Source organism: Plodia interpunctella, chromosome 22 (assembly GCF_027563975.2).
Source record: "Plodia interpunctella isolate USDA-ARS_2022_Savannah chromosome 22, ilPloInte3.2, whole genome shotgun sequence".
Taxonomy (NCBI): domain Eukaryota; kingdom Metazoa; phylum Arthropoda; class Insecta; order Lepidoptera; family Pyralidae; genus Plodia; species Plodia interpunctella.
This window is the reverse complement of record NC_071315.1, coordinates 2,272,194-2,298,061: the sequence shown is the minus strand read 5'-3', so window position 1 is coordinate 2,298,061 and position 25,868 is coordinate 2,272,194. Positions and strand designations below refer to the sequence as shown.

At 35.1% G+C, this 25,868-nt stretch overlaps 2 protein-coding genes across 3 annotated transcripts; one reads left to right on the top strand and one right to left on the bottom strand.

Moving 5' to 3' along the window:
• Nucleotides 1-671: 671 nt before the first annotated feature.
• LOC128679658 (uncharacterized protein) lies at nucleotides 672-24,689 on the bottom strand. Of its 2 annotated transcripts, XM_053762045.2 has the most exons (14): nucleotides 24,512-24,689; nucleotides 18,785-19,508; nucleotides 16,583-16,815; nucleotides 15,056-15,286; nucleotides 13,808-13,918; nucleotides 12,889-13,130; nucleotides 12,233-12,383; nucleotides 11,455-11,656; nucleotides 10,555-10,714; nucleotides 10,075-10,237; nucleotides 4,976-5,176; nucleotides 3,017-3,103; nucleotides 2,309-2,385; nucleotides 672-1,361 (listed from the first exon to the last, which is right to left on the bottom strand). In XM_053762045.2, exons 2-13 carry the CDS (start codon nucleotides 19,044-19,046, stop codon nucleotides 2,311-2,313), a joined length of 2,118 nt encoding a protein of 705 aa, XP_053618020.1. In that variant the 5' UTR covers nucleotides 19,047-19,508; nucleotides 24,512-24,689; the 3' UTR covers nucleotides 672-1,361; nucleotides 2,309-2,310. The 2 variants fall into 2 exon arrangements, with proteins under 2 accessions (XP_053618020.1, XP_064292750.1); XM_064436680.1 differs by lacking the exons at nucleotides 2,309-2,385; nucleotides 3,017-3,103; nucleotides 24,512-24,689 and having other exon boundaries at nucleotides 1,055-1,361; nucleotides 18,785-19,197.
• Nucleotides 5,816-8,622, top strand: LOC128679661 (juvenile hormone esterase). The gene is made up of 3 exons (XM_053762048.2): nucleotides 5,816-6,116; nucleotides 6,626-7,857; nucleotides 8,306-8,622. Exons 1-3 carry the CDS (start codon nucleotides 5,949-5,951, stop codon nucleotides 8,517-8,519), a joined length of 1,614 nt encoding a protein of 537 aa, XP_053618023.1. The 5' UTR covers nucleotides 5,816-5,948; the 3' UTR covers nucleotides 8,520-8,622.
• Nucleotides 24,690-25,868: the final 1,179 nt, after the last annotated feature.

Genomic DNA, 25,868 nt, shown 5'->3' with positions numbered 1-25,868 from the left:
ATAATGTTTTATTTTTTACTTTTAATGAGTTGTGTCATACAGCTAATATCCTAATCACGTGCTGCGAGAAGCACTTACACTTAAAACTACTAATTTAGTGACGTTTTGTATCGAAATTAGAATACTATAGATAGAGTAAGGCTATGTATGCACTTGTATTAAGAATACTTACCGATATTTAAATTAATTTTCAAAAAAATAAAATTTGTTAGCACACATATTAATTATTTTGTAAATAAGTATTAATCGAATTATCTGAATTTAATAACTTGTCAGTAAAAATAAATTTCGAGTATGTATTTAATGTCTGTGTTTCTGTAATGTGAAATAAAACTTATGAATCTATATCGGCAAGTAATGGTATCACAGAGTGCAGATCATTTTGATTTCAACAATTCACTAAAGTGATCAACAACTTATCTCTACCTACCCTCAACTTCCTCAACTTGGCCAACATATTTGTATTATCTATCATCTAAGAATAAATATATTTTGAAACAAAGCTTGAAATTGATATTGTTTCTTTAAAAAATACATAAAACTATTCTTTAGTAGGTATCTAATAATGAGATTTTCAGTTTGTTTATATTATAACCTTAAAAAATGTATTTCTTGCTTTCAATATTAATCCTTTTTCATGGACAGTTAATATTTTTTTATAATTCTTGATATTTTTTTTGCTGTATTCAAGTTGCCATTGTGTAATTACTTTTTTCCTAGTAGTATTATATATTTATTACAATAAGCGATAACTATATGTTTTATTTTTTTTAAAACATACATCGTATTTCTTGCCTTCTTTCTGAAGAAAATGGCACAAATTATAGTCTGACAAATATAAGTCTTGTGTTTTAAAATACAAGTTATAATAGCTAACAAATTAATTGGCTTCCCTTCTGACAGCCAACACATACTTGACAAGCTGTAACGAATCATTAATATGTCCATGCCGTCACGTGTGACGCAATCACACAATTAAGTGCGCAAAAGAGATGGGCGCGCCACACTATTCTATCGCGCTGATGAATACGCGTAACGCAGCTGACGTACAGTCTGTCAAGAAAGTGAAGAAAACTGATTTTATTAAACAACAAAATTGGTTGAAACCCCCAGTGTTGCCAGCCAACATGAGACAGCGTCCTCATTTAATCTCGTCACTTTCTTGACAGTCTGTATTTATCATTGCTCCATTCGGGTCAATCGGCAACCTCCATTTTGAAATTGGTTGGTTTGTGACTAATCATCATGGCGAGCCGGCCGCGCGCGTTTAGGAGCTCATTATCGTCAGTATCGTCACTACTGCTCGAGGCTTCGTAGCGACCGGACGTGCGCACCTCCCCGTCTTCAGAGTCTGATGATGACTGTGGAGGAGGATTGTTGATTAGATACTATTGATATTGACATTTATACTTTATTTTCTATAATTATGCCTTATAGAAAATAAAGTATAAAAAGTATAAAATATGTGCTACTTTAATCATTGCTAGAATAATGAGGAATTGGTAGAAAGGCGGGAAACTACATTGGATCGGGAAACGATTTCTGCCTCCAGAAAGGAAAGGCCTTTGCCCAGCAGTGAGACACAATAGGCTTTAAAATATAACCAATTTTGTACACTAAATAATTATTAATTATATGTAGTATTCAATAAATAAACAAAAAATACAGAATCAAATCGCAGTGTAACAGGCTAAATGGGAAGCAATATTATGAGTGAGTCTTGGCCTCGGCGGATTTATTCTAAATTCGATATTAATTTAATCCATGGTAAAAGAATGTGGGAGTATTTTCTGCCATCTATATTTAATGAATACCCTAACAATATTTGTGAGAAAATAATTAATTTAGAAATCAGTACAACCAAATATAAATGAATGCTTAAGAACTATATAATAACTGAGTAAAATTGTAACGAGTAGTGACTCGCCTTACCACGTATAAACCTATAGGTTACCACGTATAAACCTAGGTTTTGTTGGTGTATTTTTGTAGTGCTTGTATTTTTCATATAAAAATATTGTAACATAAATAAAGATATATAAAAAAAAAATAATACATCGCGTTAGAATTCCATGTTCACAAATTTCAGCTCGCAACGCGAACTTTTAGCTCCGCTATTTTGAGCATACATATGAGGACTAAGCTGAGATTTACCAACGCGGAATTCTGACGCGACGTACTAAAAACCTAACTTTATTTGTATTGTCAGAGTAGAGAGAAAAGTGTTTTAAAATTCGGATTAGAACAAAATAGAACATGCAAGAAAGAAACAGAATGCATGCATAGTACGTGAGCGAGCGAGACAAACATTTATTTCTTCGGGCGGCTGCGAATGATGCTCTTCGGCAGGCGTTTGCTGGGTCTATCGTCGCTGCTGTCCATTCCCTATAGAGTAGGACGGAAGATATTTACATACAGGGCTGTCAGTTATAGATGTATAAATATATAACTACTGGGTTGGGTATGTATACTTTATGTACCGCAATATGTTTCATAGTTAAGTGACTTCATTAGGTATACTACTGAGCAAGCAAACACGCATGCGGCCCACCTGATGGAAAGTGGTTACCGCAGACAATGGCGTGTAAAAGACAGGAAAAGTGAATTAGCTGGCTATTTTCTCTATCGTACGTAATATGTTTCATTTCTGAATGTTGTCCATAATACATTCGTCCATACGACTTGCGAATATTCGAAATAGCTCCACAACACTATGTTGAAAAAATGTAGTGATTTATGGCATCAGTTCATATTATTTAAAGATTATTTTTATACTTTTGATTTTTTGTTCTATACCTATTACAAAAATGCACATAGTAACTCAATTTTTGTGTTCTGAGCATAAATAATATTATTTATGCTCAGAACACAAAAATTGAGTTTATAAACACAAAAAATTATACAACTATAAAATCATTTTTCATACAAGTATGATCAAATTGAACGCAATTTTTTGTTAGATATGTAAGTAATTTTAGCCCTTATCTTACACGAGTCATCAAGCATATATCCTTACGTCAAAATCGCCGATGGTGAACTTGGTACCGGCGGCATCAGCGACAAGCTGCGCGGGCGCAGGCGGCGCACTCTCCGGGGAAATCACCTGCTCGACGTCACAGTTATTTACAATAGCCCATACTCAATGCTATCCCAGACTGTATATACATATGTATGTTACATATAACTAAGGCGGAAACTATACTAGCAGACGAGCCGATTTGACGATGAGCTATAGATAATACTAGAATATTTGGAACCCTCTCCCAATAATAAATAAATAAATATATAGGCAATAATCACACAGATTGAGCTATCCCCAAATTAAGTTCGAGACTTGTGTTATCGGATACTAACTCAACGATACTATATTATATAACAAATACATATATAGATAAACACCCAAGACCCGGGTCAATCAGAAAAATATCATTTTACATCGTGACCCGACCGGGATCGAACCCGGGACCTCTCGGTTCAGAGGCAAGCACTTCACCACGCGCCACCGAGGTCGAGAACTTTTTAATTAAAGTACTATTTACTATTTGTGTTTTCGAATTTTTTATGTATCCGTCTGTGGCGTAAGAAGTAAGGGCTGAAAATCAGTGTTGGGCATTTTGTTGAGCGTGACACTGAGCCTTCAAACTATTGTACGCACACTACACTTTATTTTGGAAAGAAAACAAAAGAGTGGTGGTAGTGATAGTGGTGATGTTACAGTCGCTGTATAAACATCATACCTATGCCTCGTAATACATAAGACCGGTCGGGCCACAGAATGAAAGAGATAGCAATAATGTACCTTGCATTAAAAGGTTTTTGGGAGTACTGGCTCAAGTATCTGTGGCTTTGGCAGACGCCGACCTACCGCCAGAAAGGGATACCAATGAAAAAAGAAACAGAAGCAAAACTTTCCTTCTCTATTAAATAAGTGCATCCCTTTCCGACGATCGGTCGAAATTGGATCTTAGGCACCGAATCGTATCGTCTGTACTGGCACTAGCTTAACCAGGGTATAAAAAAATAATTATAAAAATATTTTCAATCTGTACAGAGGTTACTAAAGTCTGGAATCGGCATTTTGTTGTCTCATTTGATCCTCGATATTCCCATATCACTTTTCATTAAAAAAAATCTCAAACAGAAAATTTTAATTAAGTACTCAATTAATTGTAATAATTAATTAATCAATCACTTGATATTTTTTTCTGTTCATTGGCATCCAGGTTTGAATCAATCAAATCAAGACAAGAACTTGTACAAGATTTAAAGTTATTATCAATTATCAAGGATCAAGTCTTGACTAATGTTATTAGCAAAAACGCGGTTAGCAATACTGTTAGCACAATAAAGATAAAAGTTATCTACAAGTTACACTTGGATTAATGACAAATAGATACATAAGTATAATTACTCGTTGAGATTGTTTATTTATTAATCTGCTGCGAATGTATTTTTATAATGTAAGTTCATTAAAGTATGTACAGATATAATGAAACCTTTTTTAACGAATAATCCCACTCACCTAACTCCAGTGGAGTCATGATATAAGACGAAGAGAGAGATGCTAGCAAGGCAAAGCGAAAGGGAAATCGGTATTCTCTCTGTTATTCGTCTCGAAGCGTTCTGCGTTTTGTTTAAAACCTCATAACTTTGTTTTAAATAACACCAGATAAAGTAAAATCATTGGATCATTAATTACCTTTACATTTTTATTTCACTTGCCTTTACCACTGAGTGAATTTTATCACTGAATTTTATCTAATTAAATAAATATTAATAGCACAAATCAGCAGAAATATTATTGTATGTATTTTCTTTTTCCAAAAATAATGGATTACTTGCATTTTGAGTATTTTTATTGCTTATTTCTTGGTTGCCAATTTGAACAGATATTTATTGAAAGTTATTTATTGAACAGATATAATATTTACAGCCAGAACGCGCGCTGTTACGAAATTAAACAAAAAAAACTTACGTCCTGATCGCTCATCATTTCCTTAGTGGAAACTGTGGTTTCGATCCTCCTGATGGAGCCCTGGTGGATGTCCACGTCGAAGGCGAGGCACTGGAACCTCCTGAGGAGCAGCACCACTGGGATCGGAAGCACTCCAGCCAGGATCATGAAGAGAGCGATTATGAGGACCCAGTCTGGGTAAGCTTTCTTCACCGTGTGGCCCTGTGAAACATATTTGTCTTTTTAAATTTGACTTAAGTTTTTATTTAAATATTTCATTACATTCATTTATTTAGTCGGATTTCTTTGATAAATGTTTTATGTTTTTTTTATAAATCTTCATTATCGAGCGAATTTATATGAAAATTACCAGAAATTCACTATCACAGTACCTACATTAAGGCAGACGCCTAATGACCGGTAAGCAACATGAAAAAAACGTAGCTTACGGTCAACAGCATATCATCAATGTACCTACATTATTCTAATTCATTACTTTTTTTCACACACATTCTTAAATATTTAATTTATGTAAATATTTAGACGACTCAATTTAATTTATTAATTTATTTTATCTGAACAAGAAAATGGCATCATTACTGCTGCAGTATAAGTCGTCTTAAATATTAGTTTTACGTGATAATTTTTATGTACGTTTGCACTAGCCAATAGTTCAATAGTAATTGTTCCCTTCAGCCAATACTCAGTACAATTTGATTGAGTCATACTACTAACAACAATAAAATTAAACAATTTTCCTCAAAATGGGAGGAACCCAAGTGCCGCGGTGACATCATACGTAAACAAGTATAAAATATAAAAAACTGGCTGCAATATTTCAGTGCATTAACTAAACGCGACTTATAACAATCATTGTTTATTTTTTTTTATTACAATCAGTGTTCGTTTTTTTAAATTTGTATTTTTTTACATCTTACTTAGGAAAAATATTGTGGCCATTTACTAAATTAGGTATAGCATATAGAGTAAAAATATGAAGGAAAACTTACGTTGGATTGTTTTTGTTTTGGCGGCAAATGTTATGATTTGTCAAAAATTGGTGATAACAAAAAGAGGTCCTATCGTGGGGCAAAAAGAAGACGGATATTATACTTTTTTGGGAGTCCCTTATGCTTTGGTCAACGAGGAAAATCCTTTTGGAGTAAGTATACCTACATACATAGAATACAAATCTGCAATAAATTTCAAATCTTATGAATAACATTCGTGATATCTTATCCATGCGATTGAATACACTATTATCAAGAACCTGACTAAGTCACGAATATACATCTGTTTGTCTCTAGATATTGTCATAAACACGCTTGGAGATAGTCGATACAATTGATATAGGTAATAACTATTTCTATAAATTCTACGCGATTATTTTATGATATATATCCACGCGAAAACCATTTAAATAACAATAAACAGTTAGTTCCAACTATATGCTGGACGATTTTTAACAACTTTTTTTTATTTTTAACAACTCAATTTTATAATACTTTAAAGACCATACATAACTATATTTACTATCTATACTATTTAATAATAACTCATTGCAATTCTGTATTAAAGTTGAAATAAATCAATTGAATAAAATAATATTTATACTAACTAAATGAAACAATAAATAAAGTAAATAAATTACTTTCAAAAAAATATTTTCAGGCATCATCAGAGTATCCCAAATTTGACGAGGCATTCAACGCATCGGATCCAGACGTGAAATGTCCACAGATATTAATGAACGAAGGTGGCGTCATCCAGTGCTTGACCCTCAACATCTACGTACCGAAAATTGCACTGAAGGAGTCTGTGCCTGTGTTTGTTTGGTTCTATGGCGGTGGCTACGTCTTCGGCAGCGCTGGTCTATACCACGGGAAATTATTAGTTAAAAAAGATATCATAGTTGTCACTGTTAATTACAGGTTAGGTCCTTACGGTTTCCTCTGCCTCGATGATCCTAGGGTACCAGGAAACCAGGGGTTGAAAGATCAAGCGGACGCTTTAAAGTGGATCAACGAAAATATAGGCGCCTTTGGAGGGGACAATGAGGAAATTACGATTGCAGGAGAGAGTTACGGCGGTGGGTCCGTCGATTTGCACCTGTATTCAAAATATCCAACTTATTTCAACAAAGCTATAATCCAAAGCGGCGCAGCCGAAGCCAGGAGGATGTTCGTCAAACCGGATTACAGTGCAGCGATCAAACTAGCCAACCACCTGGGAAGTACAAATTCAACTACAAACGATGATTCTATTAAATTTTTAAAGCAAGTCGATCCCCTTACAGTCATGAAAGGTGCCTCTAAACTGGGCATGGTTTTAACCGTCTGCAAAGAGAAACGTTACGAAAGTGTACGTAATTTCATAACCGACGACCAATTCCATTTAAGGAATCCATTTCGAATCAAAAATACACCAATCATGATAGGTTACAACAGTAAAGAAGCATTCGACACATTCGCCAATAAATCTGAAGAAGTTTACCAAAAAGCGAGCACCTTCATATATGACAATTTCAAAGAAATCTTTGATCTGAAAGAGGACGCGTTGGTGAGATTAACAAACATTGTTCATTCGTATTATATGGGAGGGAAGCCTTTTGATAGTAACGCAATGTTGGAACTGATCGATATGTCGGGAGATTTCATATTGAACCGCGCTATAGAGAGTTCGGTCACTAGGTTTATAGAACAAGGTGCCAAAAAGGTGTACAAATACCTCTTTTCGTATATCGGAGGGAGTATATATGAGAACATAACAGGAGTTGGGGCGTACCACACTGAGGAGTTGCAGTATCTCTTTCACTCCGTCAGTCCGGGGAAGAAGTTCACGGCCGAACAGAAAATTATGCGTAATCGAATGACTACAATGTGGAGTAACTTCGTGAAGTATGGGTAAGTACCCAGGTAACGTAATTGATACCTTAGCTTTCGTCACATAATGATAGAACGTCATAAATGACGTAATGATTCACAAGTCTAATGAACACTTAATTTTGTAATCCCTCCGTTCAGAATTTCCGGGATATTTTACATCTAAAATACTCGTCCGAGTAAATAATAAAATCCATGAAAGTTTTTAATTAACCAAAAACGTAAATTTAATATTGATAAATTTTATTAATTACGGGGTTATTAGGCTTTTATACATAGAATATAAAATCATGACATCACGCACGTCATAGATATAAAAGAGTTGGCAAAATGAAATAATGAATTGAAAATAAAGCGGACCGTGGGCACCGACGCTCTATGACGGCGGAAGAACCGGGAAACGCTCAGATGAGTGAGTATTTACATCAATGATGTAACCAATTTCATTTCACAATGTAACCAATTTCAGGAACCCCACGCCTAACGTCACAGACCTCCTCCCAGTTGAGTGGCTCCCTATCACCTCTGAAGGGTCCAGGGTCTATTTGAACATAGACCTTGATATGAGCATGAAGGACCAGTTGTACCACAAGAGAATAGCGTTTTGGGATCTGTTCTGGAGCTCTTACTGGAAGAAGGCTAAGATGGTGACGAAGAAATGTCGGACGAAGTGTGCTTCGTAATTCGTTAGTGGCAAAAAATGAAATGCATATATGTAGATATTAAAATAACATAACACAATGATGAAACGTCGCGTCGTCTTTTAATAAAAATAAAAATTAAAAAAAAACAGAATAAAAGATTTTTGACTCAAACGTCGTGACGTCATAGCACATCACTGTCATACAGTCTGTCATGAAAGTGAAGTAATTAAATGAGGACGCTATGTCCTGCTGGCAACACTGGTTGTTTATCAACCAATACCTTACCTTTCTACTTGGTATTACAATTGCAAAAAAAGTAATATATATTAAACTACAAGTATTAAGTTTAAAAGTAGTTAAAAAATGTATTTCGTCAAAAATCCTTTTCTCCGCTTTCTTGACGACTGCATGTACGAGCTCCATATTTTTTGTTATTGACATTAGAAAAAAAAAGTAGATTTTACTAACAATGGAATAATACAGGGTAATTTTTTTTTCACTGCGAAATATGTATGAACTAATTTGGATGACAACATTGTGTTGGTTTAGAAGTCCATGTCAGAATATGCCAAAATTCTAACGTTTATTTAAAGAAAGTCGAAATATTGATTTCTTCTTTCAATGTTTTCTTTTTTTTTGTAAGTTATTGTAGGTAAGTATTCCGTGACTGAGCGTATTGTAAAAATGTGTGCAGTGTTCAAAAAATTACTCTCTTTTAAATTTAAATGTTTTATCTATGTATAAATATCTGACTAACTTTCCCGCCATTCTATTCTAATATATTCGGATTATCCGGATAAATGACGGCGGCTTTCAACTGAGCGCGTTTCAGAACAGCCATAAAAATGTTTCAAAAATGTCATTGTAGGTAATATTGCCGGTTTAATAGCGCAATGACATGAAATTTAAGATATACGAGTTTTTTAGTATGTAAGAGATGTATATAATAATTAAGTAGTTATGTACTTAAGTTGTTTAAATTAATATCACAACGTATATATATTAATGCAATATCAATAAATTCAATAAAATTGTTTAATTGTTATACGTTTTTTTATATTCGTTTGAAATGTTCAGTCCATCAATCACAGTGGACCACGGACTTTTGTTTGTCCGTTTGTTTTTAAAATTTTCAACGTGTGTGATATACACGGCAATAATGGCAAAATTAAAAAAAAATAGCAAAAGACGTACACCGACGCAAAGATCAATAAAAAGAAAAAAAGGCCTCTAATGACATACATGTCATACTTTTTTGATAGGCATTAAATAAAGTCTGGTTACTATTACATAATGTAACGTGTCCAATGTCTTTCAACAAACAAATAAATTGCAATGTCGACATGCATATTTCCATATCTATACACTTAATAAGTATTATAAATGCGAAAGTCTGTCACGCTTTCACGTCTAAACCATGACGATTTTGACGTGAATTTGGATTTTACCTACTAACTTAGTTAATAACCCCATAGCAACAGCTAATAATACGATCACAGAAGAGACGAATGAAAAAATCTTCTGTGTCACTCTGTTCGACAAAATGGCAGAGATTGGGCACTCTCACAGAGATAACAAAAGTGACAAAAATTACCTCCTCGGCGTTCCAAGCGCTATATTCTGGCGGGGAAATAAGCATGGAGACCACAGATGATATAAGGATACCGGTCACGATGAAGGGGCCCACGTAGCGCCAGGTCACCTGCCAATAGATGCCGGGTCGATAGCCTGTCATCTCGTATATGTCGTTGGTGAACCTGCAAGAAATGACAAATACTATTTTAGGTTATAAAACGACGCGCCAAGCGCGTTACTAAAATTCGACGAAATAAAAAACTTTTTTTGGCATTAATATACCTACGATGTAGACTTGTCAGCATTGAAAAAAATTTAAAAGATACGCAAGCCTGAAAACAAACTTAATGACATCATTTAAATCTGGTTATAAAACAGTGAAAACATATTAAGGCTGACCTCTGTGCTCAGGGGACTCAAGGTTTTGATTTTTTATGTATGTGTGGTGTGTGAGATAGCCAAATTACTATAAACAGAGACAAGATAGAAGTTAACTCACTTCTCGTGGCCATAGATATAGATGACAGAGATCATCTCCAATAACGCGACGACCACCAGCCCGATGGTGCCGGCAAACGAGTCGAACATCTTGAGCCAATACTCGCCGGCGCCGGTCGTGAAGATCAAACCCACGAAGAAGCAGAAAGTGCACACCACACCTGCAGCGAACACGTTATAGACAAAATAACATTGACGAGTTTGATTTGAACGAAGTGTGTTGCAGATAATTTCTGTGATGACGAAATATGTTAGTTATAATCGTATGTAGGATTTTTCCTTTTCGTAATAAAATTATGATTTCTTAAATTTTGCCATGAGATAGCTAACCTATCGAAGAATCTCGAGTTTATAACCCTTTCCTTAGATTGACTTTTACAATTATTTCGCTCCCAGACAAGTAATGGAAGGCTTTTATCATATTTTTAAATGGATAATTCTCAAAGACAAAGCACTAAGTTTGTATCACAGGACACAAACACAGAAACGGGCACCACAACTCCTCGGTGGCACAGTGGTAAAGTTCATGCCTCTGAACCGAGAGGTCCCGAGTTCGACCCCCGGCCGGGTCATGATGGAAAGTAATCTTTTTCTGATTGGCCCGGGTCTTGGATTTTTATATATAGATATATGTATTTGTATAAATATATAGTACCGTTGAGTTAGTATCCCATAACACAAGTCTCGAACTTACTTTGGGGCTAGCTCAATCTGTGTGATTTGTCCTAATATATTTATTATTTATTTATTATTACAATTCACCCAAAGCAGCAGACAAATAGTTGTCTCATATGGATAAATATTTACCCGTGCAATGAAACCCAGCACATCCAAATTGAGGACGGGCATGGTGATCATTACGCCAAATATCAAGGTCGTCAAATATCGTGAATGATCTCACCAGTGATGGTAGGTTTGCTGAGCCGCTTGAAGAAGTCGATGTCGAAGATGGTGCACAGCATACCCTCCATGATACCGATCTGGCTACCGAGCCCCAGGGACAGCAGCATGAGGAAGAAGGTCACCGACCAGAACGGCGCAGGAGTCAGTTTGAGGATCGCTTGTGTGAACACTATGAAGGCTAGACCAGTGCCTTCTGCTGCCTGGGATGAGAATTATTATTTATTTTGCGTAAAAGCATCATATTAACTTATTAGTGTAAGATAAATATTGTTACCAACGATAAATGGACTCGATTTGAAAGATATATTTTGAATTTAAATTTTCTGTAACCATTCTTAATTCTAAATCTCTTCCAGTGTTTCTATTCTAACCAATAGTTCAATTTTCAATCCTGTCTAAAGACGACCACCACCTCATCTACATACAAATACTTATTCAAAAAGAGGTTAAAATGTTGAAACACGATTTAAATAAATTTTGTTGTATACAGGAAATGAAAATCTAAATAATTCGGGACTTTGTACACGGTCTATCAAGTTAAGCTTTCACCTTAAATAAATTATAAATAAATACGTTTTAAGCGAAATATTTATTTCGTACTGTAAAATATATATGAGAATTCCCTGTGTCGTGGCGAGCAGTGTCTTCATTTTTAATCCCCTTAATTCGGTACATCACTTATTGTACTCGTGGGCTGTGTTAGTAAGAAATTATATTGAGCCTAGTGTAGTTAAATGATAATTAGATACATCTCCTACGTAAAAGATGATACTAACTTCCTCAAGCTGCCGTCCAATGGTGCACTCAGTGAGGTTGAGAGCAGCGGTGATTGAAGGTTCCAGTCTCGGGAACTCCTCACGGTAGTAGTCGTGAGTCGAGTTCAAGAAGAAGCCGTTCACGTGATGCATGGCCAGGATCTTGATTTGCCTGCGGAGTGGAAAGAATTAGTAAAATATAAGGTTGATTATGTTAGACAAATCTTGACAGAATTTGTAAATTGAGAGCATGATAAACTTCCACTTTAAAAATATTACTATCTAAATAAAGAAATGAAACTTATACATAATTCAGACCCAAAAATATCATAGATTTTACACTTAATATCGCAGTTACTCATTCGAATACTTACTACCCATTTTTATTTTCCAATCGAGCTCATGCAAAAATAGAAAAGTAGAATTTATGACACAATTCTGGAACATGACTTTTATTATCGCATTTCTTATAACACAGCTGACACAGCTGACCGTAGACTGACCATACCCATGTCCATGTTGAGTGTGAACAAACAGATACCAAAACACATACATTAGATAATACGCACTTATTTGATGATACAATTTTTTAATGAGGTCCAATGTAAATACGTTTTTTTTTTAAATCAATTAAAATCTAAACCGAAAAAGAGATACTAAAATTGATTAACACTTACTTGGTGATGCAATTCTCGGTCATGGTGAAAGCCTTGAAGCCCAGAATGCTGAAGATGACGACGGAGGCATAGATGGCGGTGAGCGCGTTGCACACTGACACTAGAAGGACGTCGCGGACACAATTATTGTTAGGCGGGTTGTAGGAACCGAAGGCGATGAGTGAACCGAACGCGAGACCAAAAGAGTAGAATACTTGGGTGGCCGCGTCCAGCCAGACTGTTGGCTGGAGGAGCTTCTCCAGCTGGAAGAAATATCAGGTGTTTAAAATTAATACGATGACATACAATGAAACACAGTAACAGCTAAACCTGCGTCTTGTCACCGTTTGAATGTACAAGAAGTAGCACGCGCACGCGCATAAAGCCGCAAATTCGTGAACAGATTGAACTCTTAGACTTATACCAGCTCCACACTATAGCCGAAATCAGACACATGAGGACACGAGTACGTGAATATTGCGTAGTTAGTATAAATGTTTTTAATTACCGCAATTAAAAACCAGCAATGTATACCGAATCCGCCAAAGTTTGGCAAACTGTTCGACGTCAGTGTGGAGCAGCCATTAGGCTTAGTACTCTCAGTCAGAAGACACGTTGCTCGAAAGACACTAATGATCAATGGTTTGTTATGAGTGTGGCGGCTTGCCTTAAACTAAGGATCGCTTTCTTGTCCCCTGCACCTTAACTCTTGCACTCGTAATAATAATTATTTTGGCCACCGACAAAGCTGAGGCACAAGATTTGTCCGGGAAAGTCTATTCGGATATAGTTGGTGACAGTCGGTACGCAAAGAATTACAATGGTTTCATAATAGTTTAATAGTTAACAATTCAAAACAGAAATATGAACCATTGGAAAGTAGAGTTCAAATAATGAAATGAACGATGAAGTAATTAAATGAATGAATGAAATGACATACCTTAGGTTTGTACATATGTATGATGCCATCAGCAGAGCCAGGCAACGTAATGCCGCGCACGAAGAATATGGTCAGCACAGCGTACGGGAACAGAGATGTGAAGTACACCACCTGATAATTAAGGATTAGCTGTTTACTAAACTCACGAGGATACTTAAACGAAGCTGATTGACTGAATACTAAATGAAGTTGGAAGATAACACTTTTACAGTTAAGTTCGCATTTAATTTATCCTTCTCTGTCGTTTCACATTGTCGGTCGTGGTCACATTGAGGCGTCCATATTGGTGTTAGAGTCGTACACAGCTTTCTTTACGATCTCCCGCTATCTCTCTCTGTTTGCACACTGTCTGGCGCAGTCTGACACTCAGTTAATTTATAAGGGAAGTTAATTTATATAATAGGATAAGCCCTTCTGGCATGATAGGGACCAACACTGTTCTAATGAGTTTCTTTCGGCATTTCTTTTCAGCAGTGGTCGTTCTGAAATACCAGTAGTTTGTAGCTTGTGAGAAATTACTATTTAATATGAGAACTGACGTAAAAAAGTGCCTGTTAAGTTCTATATATTTATAAACTCACTTCTCGATAATTTTTGATTTTTATAAATATGTTTTTACAACAAACAGGGTATTTAATTTAAATGAAGAATAAGTAGCGGTTGAAATCTTATCTTCTTTTTTGTGAAATTTTCAAAACCCCATCCTATTAATTTTGTTATAATGATACACGCTGTTTTGCGAGGCGATTAAGGGACACAGTCTGGGCAGCTTATAGACAACAATAACATTTCCGAATTTGACGTCAAGCCAACCGGTTGTAAAATCAAAAGCGAATCTTCAAAATTTGAAGGTTGTTGACGCAGACGCCAGGGCGCAGACATTGTTGGCTTCACGGCGTCGCCAATCGCGCGAAAATCAGAGAGAGTTTAAAGCCCTTGTGGGCCCAGGGCCGTCCCAGACCCCAAAACCGGTCTAATCACCGCAGCCGCAGAGGATCTGACTCTCGCTACAGAAGAAGTTATACATAAGAAGAGATAGATGAAGATGAGTCTTGATCAAGCAGATTGTAAATTAAAAGAGTCAAACTATTTGTGGTCGTCCAAATAAAAAAAGACCTTATGGCGGCTAGCATTAGGTCTTTATTGCCGTTGTTTTATTTTGGAACAACGGCAATAAAGACCTAAGTGCTAGCCGCCATAAGGTCCCTTTTGATTCGGACGACCACATTTTGTAATTTTAATGTTCACCTTCCCACTGCTCTGGATCCCCTTCATGACAATGAAGAACACAAGGATCCAAGCGAGCAACAGGTACAAGACGATCCACCACCGGGGCACTCCCGGCTCCTCGATACTGGGCGACGCGTCCAGGGCCTCTCTGTACCAGAAGTAGACGGTGGCAGTCGCTTTGGTACACTCTGCTTCAGCTGTGCCGTTGTCTTGAGGGCAATGCGCCCAGGGCAGCTGGTCAGCTGTCAACTGGAGAAGAATTAGTAATTTAATGATCACTAGCCGCACGTCCCGGCCTCGCTCAGGTAAAATCATAGTAAATTATATACCTAAATCTTCCCCAGATATCACACTAGCTATTGGTGAAAACCGTAGAAAAATCTGACAGATACTTTTTGGAGTTTATAATAGCGTTCATACAGACATGCAGATGATGCGACAGGGGGACAATGTTACATTGGCATGAAAAAGTCGAAACTGAAATATTTTTAATTATGAAAATGGACCATGAACGCCGACGTTCAACTGCTGCGGTTCTCAGATGAATATAGTAGTTAAATACGTAAGTATTATAAGATTTGTTAATTTTCTTACGCAAACCTACGCGACCACTCCATAGAACGAGCTGGATCTAAAATGTGGGTTGTTCTCTAAATTGAGTATTTTCATTTTCAATGCCTTCATTTATTTATTTAAAAGAGTAAATTTTGATTGATTGATTAAGAAATAAATCAAACATGAACATTAAATGACAACAATTACTTAAATAAAAACTAACAAACTAAATTTAAAAAAATACAATTAATAGTCACAGGTTATAAATACTAAATGATATGATCGAATGAATCGTTACTGAAAGCCGAAAGGTTCATTCGATTAACTCTAATCAGCCCATTCGTTTTTGTTATTTTTTATATATTTTTATCAAAGTCAATTTCGGTATCCGGATAGCTTAATGCCAATGAAACAATAAAATAAACTGCCGAGTTATTTATAAATATCATATCACGTTAAATATCGATGAAAGCTTGAACTCTTTTGTCGTCACACCACACCATAATAATGAGCAAGCCTTTTGTTTTTAGACATATTTTCACATAGAAGCATGGAATCAGTAGGTACTCCTTGTCTTGGAAGCTCGCCAAAGTGGTATAATGATCGTCAGCAATTTATTTTTAAGTTTTCATCACATTTAAGGGCCTGGATATCGAATAGGTAAATATTAAGTAGGTACATGATTAAATATATAAATGTAGATATAATATTTGTTACAAAATTAGTTAACTAAAAATAATCGAAAGATTGAAATTCACAAATGCAACAGTGAGCAAAGGCAAAAATATAGTTTTTGACATCTAATACAATATTAGGAATAAATAGGCTGGACAGCTGATAGACAACAATAGCATTCTCAACGGGGCTGACGTCAGGCAGACGAAAGAGAAAATTACAGACGAATCTTAAAAATTTTAACACTTTTTACTACGGTTACTTTTCTCTCTTATGCAGGAAAGAGAGAGAAGACACGAAACAAAATAAACAAACCCTGATGCTGTTGAAGAGGTAGAAGAACACCCAGGTGATGATCACGTTGTAGTACAGCGCGACGAACAGCGTCACAACACAGCTGGAGATCCCGATGCCGCCCAGCCACGGGTGGATGGTGTTCCACACGCCCAGAGAGCCCAGACGCATCTTCTGGCCGATCGCCATCTCTATCAGGAAGAGAGGGATCCCCTCCAGCACTAGCATGATGGCAAACGGGATGAGGAAAGCGCCTGCCAAAAAATGATACAATGTTTTTTGTTATGCATAATTTTATTATTAACTAGATGTTGCCCCGGGCTTCGCTCTTGTACAATTTTTTAGATAAAATATAGCGTATAGCAATCTTCGATAATGTACTTTTCTAATGGTGAAAAAAAAAATGAAATCGGTTCGGTAGTTTCGGAGATTACCCGCCTCAACAAACAAACACACAAAGTCACAAACGTTTACCCCTTTATAATAATAGTATAGTATAGATTTTAAACAAGACAAGACTAAGTAGTTAGTATAGTACCACTTTAAAATTTAGTTTGAACTAAAGATTTCGTATTTCAAGAAATGACGTGACAGGTACAGCTGTGTAGACATAACGTGGAATGAAACACGGGCTACTTAAGAAATAGATTAATTAAAAAACTCGTCATTTCTTGAAATACGAAATCTTTAATTCAAATCAAATAAAATAATACAATCTATACTTTATTTAATAATTGTTATTTTAATTTAATACTTATTACAATCAATTTGAGTTTTGTTTAAAAATGTTTATTCTGTTGTTTCATCTATATACTTATGCCAAGTTATTTTAATATTCACCTTTACATTGAATTCTATAACAATATTAATAATGTTCTGGTCAATCATGAGCTTTTGTAAAAACTTGACAAGCTGCAACGCTAAAAAAAAAAAACAAAAAAATTCTTTTCTAAATGCGGAATCCGTCGTAGACCGCCTAGCGCGTCGTAGGCGTGGGTCGTAGCACGCCTACGATAGCTCTAAAATCAATGACAAACATTGTACAGACTAAAAATAGACGCCATACGAATATACTTCGCAAATTGGTTTTACGTTGATAGATTGCAAGCGTGTACAGTCTGTCAAGAAAGTGAAGAAAACTGATTTTTAAAGAACTAAATTTTTTGCCATTGCAATAACAAATAGAATGCTCAAGATTGGTTGATATTTACCCAGTGTTGCCAGCCACAAGAGACAGCGCCCTCATTTCTTTTCTATACTTTTTTAACACATTGTAAATACTCTTTTAAACCTTTTAAAGTAAATCGTTTCGTAAAATGATTATCTATCAAAATAAAGCTGTTTGTACACCAATCAATAATTAAACTTTACTTCTAGATCAAGTCTGTATGGATAACTTAGCGTAAATTACATAATCATTTTGTTTTTTGACATTAGGTAAAACCCGTTTATCTCAATATTTGTATCCATTAATCAATGCTATTATGCTGTATAATTAACCTCCAACCGATATTAAATTAATTATATTTTATCTACACAACACAACAGCTTTTAGTATCTTTCTTATTAAAATATAAGTAGTATTTATTTGCCTACAAGCAGATATCAATTGGCTAGTTGGCAATTTTTTGTGTCTATGACTATTTGATATATAATAATAGAAACACCTGTCAAAAATATTTACTGCAAATTATTGGTTCGATTTGATAAACGACATAAGAGCCATGAGACATGAGCAAATCCGTGGAGCACAGTTAGTTAATCAAAAATTCTTAACATTCTTAATTAAATTAAAGCAAGTTTATTCCTTTTGAAAATGTGTCATAATGCATTTGTATATGATTTGACACACACACTTTCAAAATAAGCAGAGATTCCTAGCAGATTAAGTATCTGCTATGAAGTCTACGAAAACATTTTGAAATCAAAGGCTATCGTAGCAGTGTCTACGGCGAGCTACGATCGATAACATTATATAATCTCAGTCAATACCGTCCAATCCCAAACATTACTTTGTATATTTCTTTTTTAAATAGTCTGCTCAATTCTAGACTCACATTTTATAAACTTAATAGCTATGAATTTAATACTTTCGAACAGTTTGATGTAATAATGAAATGTGCAGTCTGCATTTATTGGTTTATGTAGGTACATTAAGTACTGTAATCATAAAAAATAAATAAATATGGATTATACCATAGACAATATTAAAAATAAACTCACCTCCGCCATTTTGTTGACACAGATACGGAAACCGCCAGATGTTTCCCAGCCCCACAGAGTATCCGATAATAGACAAGAAGAACTGCAGCTTGCCTGACCACGCCGCTCTGTCTTCTCCAGGCTCAGGTCTCTGAAGGGACCCCCTAGACCCTTGTAACACTATGGTCACCCCATGGGGCCTTTCTGACCCGTCAGCGCGAGTGTTCAATGGCGCCAACTCGTGTCCATTTCGCGGCCCTATCGGCTCTGCTTTTGCAGCCATCTTGGATTCCTTATTTGAAATTTCCAAAGGCAAATCTATTGACGATTTTTTTTAAATTCTGAATTATTTACGGCTACGATATCTACTTAAAATTATACCTTTTATTGTCTATGGTAAGTCAAAGAAATTTCAATTTAACCAGATTTTTCGAATGATAACAGTTACCTATGAATATATTCATAATATTTTATACTATGATTGGTGTATTTCGTAGTCATACGTGAAATACCGTATCGCGTCCTTTTTAACAAACTCTACCACTTTAAAGTACGTAGTGGTTCTCTGTAGAAGTTTTTGACGTAATTTTACTGAATCTCTGAAGACGTACGGAGCGTCTCTGTGCATATGAGTGGATTTATTCTACTTTGACTAGGCAAATGACATTTTCTTGAAAGTGTTTATGTTTGGAATAAGATTTTTTCTTTTTTATTTGACGGTGTGCTCCATTGTGGCGGGCGCGTTCTGAAACAAAAGAAATAAACAAATTAATTTGTGTTTATTAAAGTGAGATTTACCTAATTGTTTTTATCTGTCTTTTTCTAACGTGTCTATTGTTGGTTGGTATCCGTAACTTGTGCCAATTTGCTGCCATATTTTAATCACCTTAATATGTATGGCAGGTTTAGGACGAGATAGTCGGATGAACTTAGAAATTTCGGCAAAACATTTCGAAAAGACCAGGGACACGGATACATGATAAAAAGCAGTGGGACATGTTGTAGCTAAAAAAATATGTTTAGCAACCGGATTACTTAGACGTGTCCTGTTTGCCAAAGCTATTATTCTATTTTCTTATATAGAAGACAAACTGAAAGGGTTGTATCGACCAGTCATGCAATCAGCCCACGTCGGAGATATATAGAAAAAGTAGAGGAGAGTGCAAAAATATATAACAATAAAACTAATAAATCAATCAATGTTGACTTTTCAATATACACAATATCGATCCATTCTGTTTCACTCTCCATCGAAGCCTATCAGCAAAAGTACATCAATTACTCAACGTGGGTGGGAAATGCATCAGAATGCATTCGAGATAGGCACATATAAAAGCACGTTGTTGGCACTATGCCTGCAACTTTTGCGCTTTTGGTTATATGCCAAAATTTTCTATTAAATAGTAGATGTTTCGGCAACTTAGATTAATTTTGTTACGTATGTAACTTACTTTGTTTGTTTGTGATACAATAGCGGACTTTCATTACTGTAACTTTTTATTTAATTCTCTTTGGTATCTCTTACATTACTTTCATTTTTATCTAATTATTATTAATAATAAGAACGGACTCTTCAGACCTGCAATTCCAGAGGCAAAATTTACCCAATTAGATACAAAAAGAGATAAGAAAAGCCGGTCGTTACGTATGATCCCTGTCCCATTCGTACTTATATAAGTATTTGCTCTGTGTGAGTGTGTTCGTAACGACGTGACCTGGGTACTCCTGGTTAATTGAAAGTAAACTTTAGTGTTGTCTCTATGTAGCTATAAGTTATAGATTTATAGTTGGAAAAATGGGACAAAATTATATTTAAACCTTGTTGCGCACCTGGGCTTGGTTGGAAATTCGGGATAGATGTACCCTAACAAACTGGAATAATAATAAAGGAATTTCTGAAGGAAGTTGCATTGTAATTGACAATTTAGATATAGAATACAAAATCCATACTGATTGTTCGTTGTTAGGAAAGCAGATTTTTTTCTCAAAGGTTGGTAACACATGCGTCAGTTGATTTGAATTATAAATGAAAGTTCAGTGATGCCAACCGTCAGCCACCGCGTCGGGATTGGCGCCTTTGTAAATCGACCCTCCTCGTCTTGAATGTGTGTCAAGGCCACGATACCCTCGTACTCGGAATAGGACGCAACGCAACATGGTTTACACAGATAATTATTTTCTTCGCTTGTTTGTTTGAACCAGAAGTTAAAAAATAACTTTCAGTTGTTTTCTAATTCTTACATAACGAGTGTGTTATTTGTGTCGGATTTTATTCAGGGCATTCTGACTTGACTAAAATTGTTACGTACCTATTAAACTCAAAAAGACTTTTAAATAAGAAATATTTCAAATTTTATTTCATTTTCTTCAAGTTCACATACACAAGACGTCTTAGTCACTACACAAAATAAAAAGTAGTCTTAAAAAAAAACTTTTTTTCTTAATTTCAAAAAGAATTTTAAATGATTCTCTACTAACTAAGACTTAACAAGTTAGAAGTTACCTAATAGTATATTCTACAGTGTTAAGAAAATGAAGAAAATAAATAAATGGTGCTGTCTCCTGGCAACACTGGCTGTTTATCAACCAATCTTGACCATTATATTTAGTATTGCTATTGCAAAAAAATGTAATTACGCGAAAAATACGTTCCGTTCAGACTTTACGGTTAGTATTTTGTAGACAGCGCTATTTCTGTAGTATTTATCTTTATGAATCGTGGAGAAATGAATGGTCTTTGTAGGAAGGGACATTGTAAACGGGACAACTGCTACCTACTGAAAGGCTTTTGTATGGCGTCTGGTTTTACTTTTCAATCACTGTACCTAGTATAAAACAAAGTTGCTTCGTGCGCGCTGTCTGTTTTTATGTATGCTTAGATCTTTAAAACTACGCAACGGATTTTAATGCGACTTTTTTTAAATAGATAGAGTGTATCCAGAGTAAGGTTTATATATATATGTGATATATATATTTGCACCCGTACGAAGCCGGGATGGGTCGCTAGTTAGTTATGTAACGTTTCAACATTTAATAATAATGAGTAGGTAGGTCGCGAGTGCGTCAATTTTCTAGTGCTTAGTTGACACATTTTACGCAATATAATCTAGGTACTATCGATATATAATTATTGCAATCGTCACGTCCCACAACAATGACGATATCTGGTATGTAAATAGATAGATACTTATTTCTTACGTCGAAATGTCAGTGGAATTTATTGATTTTCACCACAGATTTTCACCATGGAACACTCCACTTGATTTTGGTGGGAACACGAATTGGTTACATTACGGCGATGTGCAGGGGAAGCTGTATTAACCAACAAATCTTTATCCTTAGATGCATAGATTAAATAGAGAACAGAAACAGATAGAAGTGAGACACAATTACCTGTGCCGCGTCTGCCTGTTCACTATCAAACTCCAAAACTTCCGCACAGATTTTCATGCTGTTTTCACCATTAGATGATATGATTCCTAAGGAAAGTTTAGTTTAGTAAGTTTTCTCCCAAGCGAAGCCAGGACAAGCCATTAGTGTGGTAAAAAGTAACAAATTATTTATTAGACTACTTGTATGATCGAACCAGTTAAATCACCGAATTAATCTATTTGTATCCCCTTGTTTTGCAGCCTGTATGACCCAAAAATTGACTGAGACATGCATTTTATAGACAACAAAATTTATAAATTACACGCAAATTATGTTAGGTACTAAATCACCTAAGCCGCGGGAATTAGCTTCCTTTCAAACAACCACTGCGCTTTTATTACAAAGGATAAATAAAACAAAAACAAATAAATTACAAGGAAGGCAAAGCAATTGCGGAAAGCTAGACTCATAAATGTGTAATACAAGAAGGCTTACACATAAAACGAGCTAACATTTATATGAACTATCGATCAGGTTGTCCCAGTGACCTGGAGACAAATGACTCCTTCTCTATCGATACATTATCGATGGCAATTCGAATGATATCGATACTCAATTACTATTATGACTAATTATGGAAATTTTTATCAAAAGACAGTGCTTCTCCTTATTCTATGTAACTCAATTTGTACCTAACAAATTTAGCGGGTAATTTATAAACTTAAATGTCTACAAAATGAAATTCTGTTGGTCTGGTTATTTATTTATGTTTGTTTTATTGAATAACGATTGTGTTATTAAAATAATAATGGGGTTATTGGTGGTCGAGATAAACTAGTGATATAACTTATGCAACAAGGACGACTAAGGGATATCTATACAGGGTTACTGGTATCAAACGCAAAATCTCCTAAAGACTACTTGGGTACATCAACACAAGCAATTTTTATTCTAACGACTTTTCGTGGATTGGATTTTTTTTACATAAAAAACAATTTAATTTGCGATTCTACACATCTTCTATGTAATAGCCAAGCAACACGAGACAGTACAGCAGCGTTATGTAACGGAATCGAACATAGAGTTAACGTTTTATAGAAACGACATTAAAACTAAAAAAAGGAAAAAAATTGTTTTTATTACGTTTAGACAAAAGTCGTAGAACAAAAGATGTTAGTCTCTATGTACCTTATGCGCCTTTGGAAGGTTATGCGTTAGATACCAGTAACCCTGTATAGCTTTAGCAACTAACAGGCCATTGCATTAACAAGGAGTTAGCAGCTGCTTGTAAAATCACAGTAGAATCTTCAAAATTGTAATGTCTATTTTTAAGCTGATCTTAGGTTTCACGATGTAACAGTCACAGACCAATTGAAACTGGAGGAAGACAGGTCTAGAATAGTTATATCTTATAAGAAGAACATTCTTAAGAATTACAAATTGAATTAATAAATAACTCGTTAAATTTTGAAAGAATTTGGGAATACCTACTGGTGTTGCCTATCAGCTGTCAAGGCTCTATAATCTATATCCCCCAATCCACGGGAAGATATGAAGTGATTTTATTCTAGCGCGGGAACAAAGTCGAATTTTAATTGATGTGTCGTGTAGATGTTGAAATTATCTTAATTATTAAGTAATTTATAAACATATACTATTCGTCATGCAACGAAAATTGATAAACCTACGTGAGACAGCTGGGGATTAAAAAATAACTACTTAAGTATAATAAGAATATTATGAATAAATATGCAATTTTTTTTTCATTATTATACTTTGCTTTTAATTTAATTAACAGTTACCTTTATATATTGAAAAATAAATTTTAACAAAACATATTTCGTATATACGTCAATTTACATGTTTTTTTTATAAAACCCCTTTTTACGTAACTTTTGTACGAGTAAAAAAATTAAAAATTTAATATAAACAGTGTCACGTGGCTTCATGCACGTGTAGTGCTCCAGGAATAGAGTCCTGACCTTCCTTCATGCTTTCCACAGCGCATCCCTACACCTCCGGTCCGCGCATAATCAATAAAATACCTACGAGCATGAAGAATACCATAACCTATGAGATTTTTGCTTTTTTCATATTAAATACTAAAATTTCCATTTAGTTAGATCACGGACAACCTCTATGCCTAAAATAATAAAAAAAAACAAAATCCAGGCTGATCTGTACTCATAGTAGATATTCTAAGTTTAAAGTAGATATTCTAAGTTTAAAAGTTGTTTTCAAAAAACGTTGCTTTCAGAAAAATCATGTTTCGAAAAATAATTCCTGTTCAAATGTAAGCAAGTAAGTACTTAATTTAATTTTAAGGTCGCACAAATCAAGAAATAAACAGAGATTTTTTTATTTTAAAATACTTACAAATAATTATTTCTTGATCCGATACCATAAAAAAATTATTGTAGTACTTCCGGGCGTCAAAAATCACTGGCCATAAACGGCGCACTTTTATTTTTCACGATTATTATTATGAGAACCGAGAGCGCAGGGTGCGATCATCCGCGAATCGTGTGCTGCACAGACTACCGACGTCGACAATGCTTAGGGGGGAGACACATAGACGTTATCGATAAAATGCAAATTTTTATCTAAATAAATATTGAACATTTTAAAATTAAAAGTTGGCTAAACACTATGGTAGGCGATGTCGTCAAGTTACCTAATATTTTGTGAAAATGATAACGAACCTTGAAATTTTACAAATTTTTCATGGTGAAATTTAAACAATCTTCAATCAACTTCGCATGACATGAGATAACTAAAATTTATTTATACTTCAGTAAATTCATACCGTATAAATGGGCACGTACGAAGGTTCCGATTATATAGATACAATCTAATCAGAGAGTAAACAATAGTAGACATAGAAGAATAGGTATCTTGTGGTTCATAGATCGTAGCTCGGAGCACATCACAGTACCTATAATAGATAGGAACTCTGTCACCACAGTTAATACAAAAAAATACATCAAATCAGCTAATAAGATTTTTTTTCGTTTCTTCTTTGTGGCAGCTAATAGGATTTACCTATTTTTGACTAGTAGATAGGCGATGAAATTGTTTTGTATTCACATAAGTGAATTTAATTAATTTTCATTTCTTTAATTTCACTTTGGTTCACGGTTATTTTGCAGATGGTAGCGAATTCGTAAAAGTTCCATCCACCATCTCTTATTTTATTTAAGAATGAGATAAAATAGTATCAAAATATAATACAAAACATGACACACCTATTCTACAACTAGGTACTTATAAAATGTTTACAAACTTACTTCACAAATAAAACTTATGAAACTACACGGTGAGCCTCTAGATACTTGCTAGCCGGGCTCCGGGGCTCCACTTCCGTGGCAATTTCGAGACAAAAAGAACGCTATATCTTATTGCAGTGCAGTAGTACACTGAGGTGCTTACTTAGGCTTGTGCACCCGCCCTAGAATAGAACCACTCCTCACTTTCCCATCGTATGAGGAGGACTAAGGGACACATAACCCTAATAGGTAACAACAGCACTCCTAAAGAAGGTTAACGTCAGCCAGGTTGTAAAATGATAGCCAAATGTTCAAAAGCAAATATAAATGATGAATCATTGTAGTATAATTATTTCACTCATGCCTAGAGCATACGTGAAAATGAGTCTAGCAGTTTTTGCGATAAGGAAAAACAAACATCCAAATTCATTCTCACAAATCATGTTTATTATTATTTGAAAATAGGA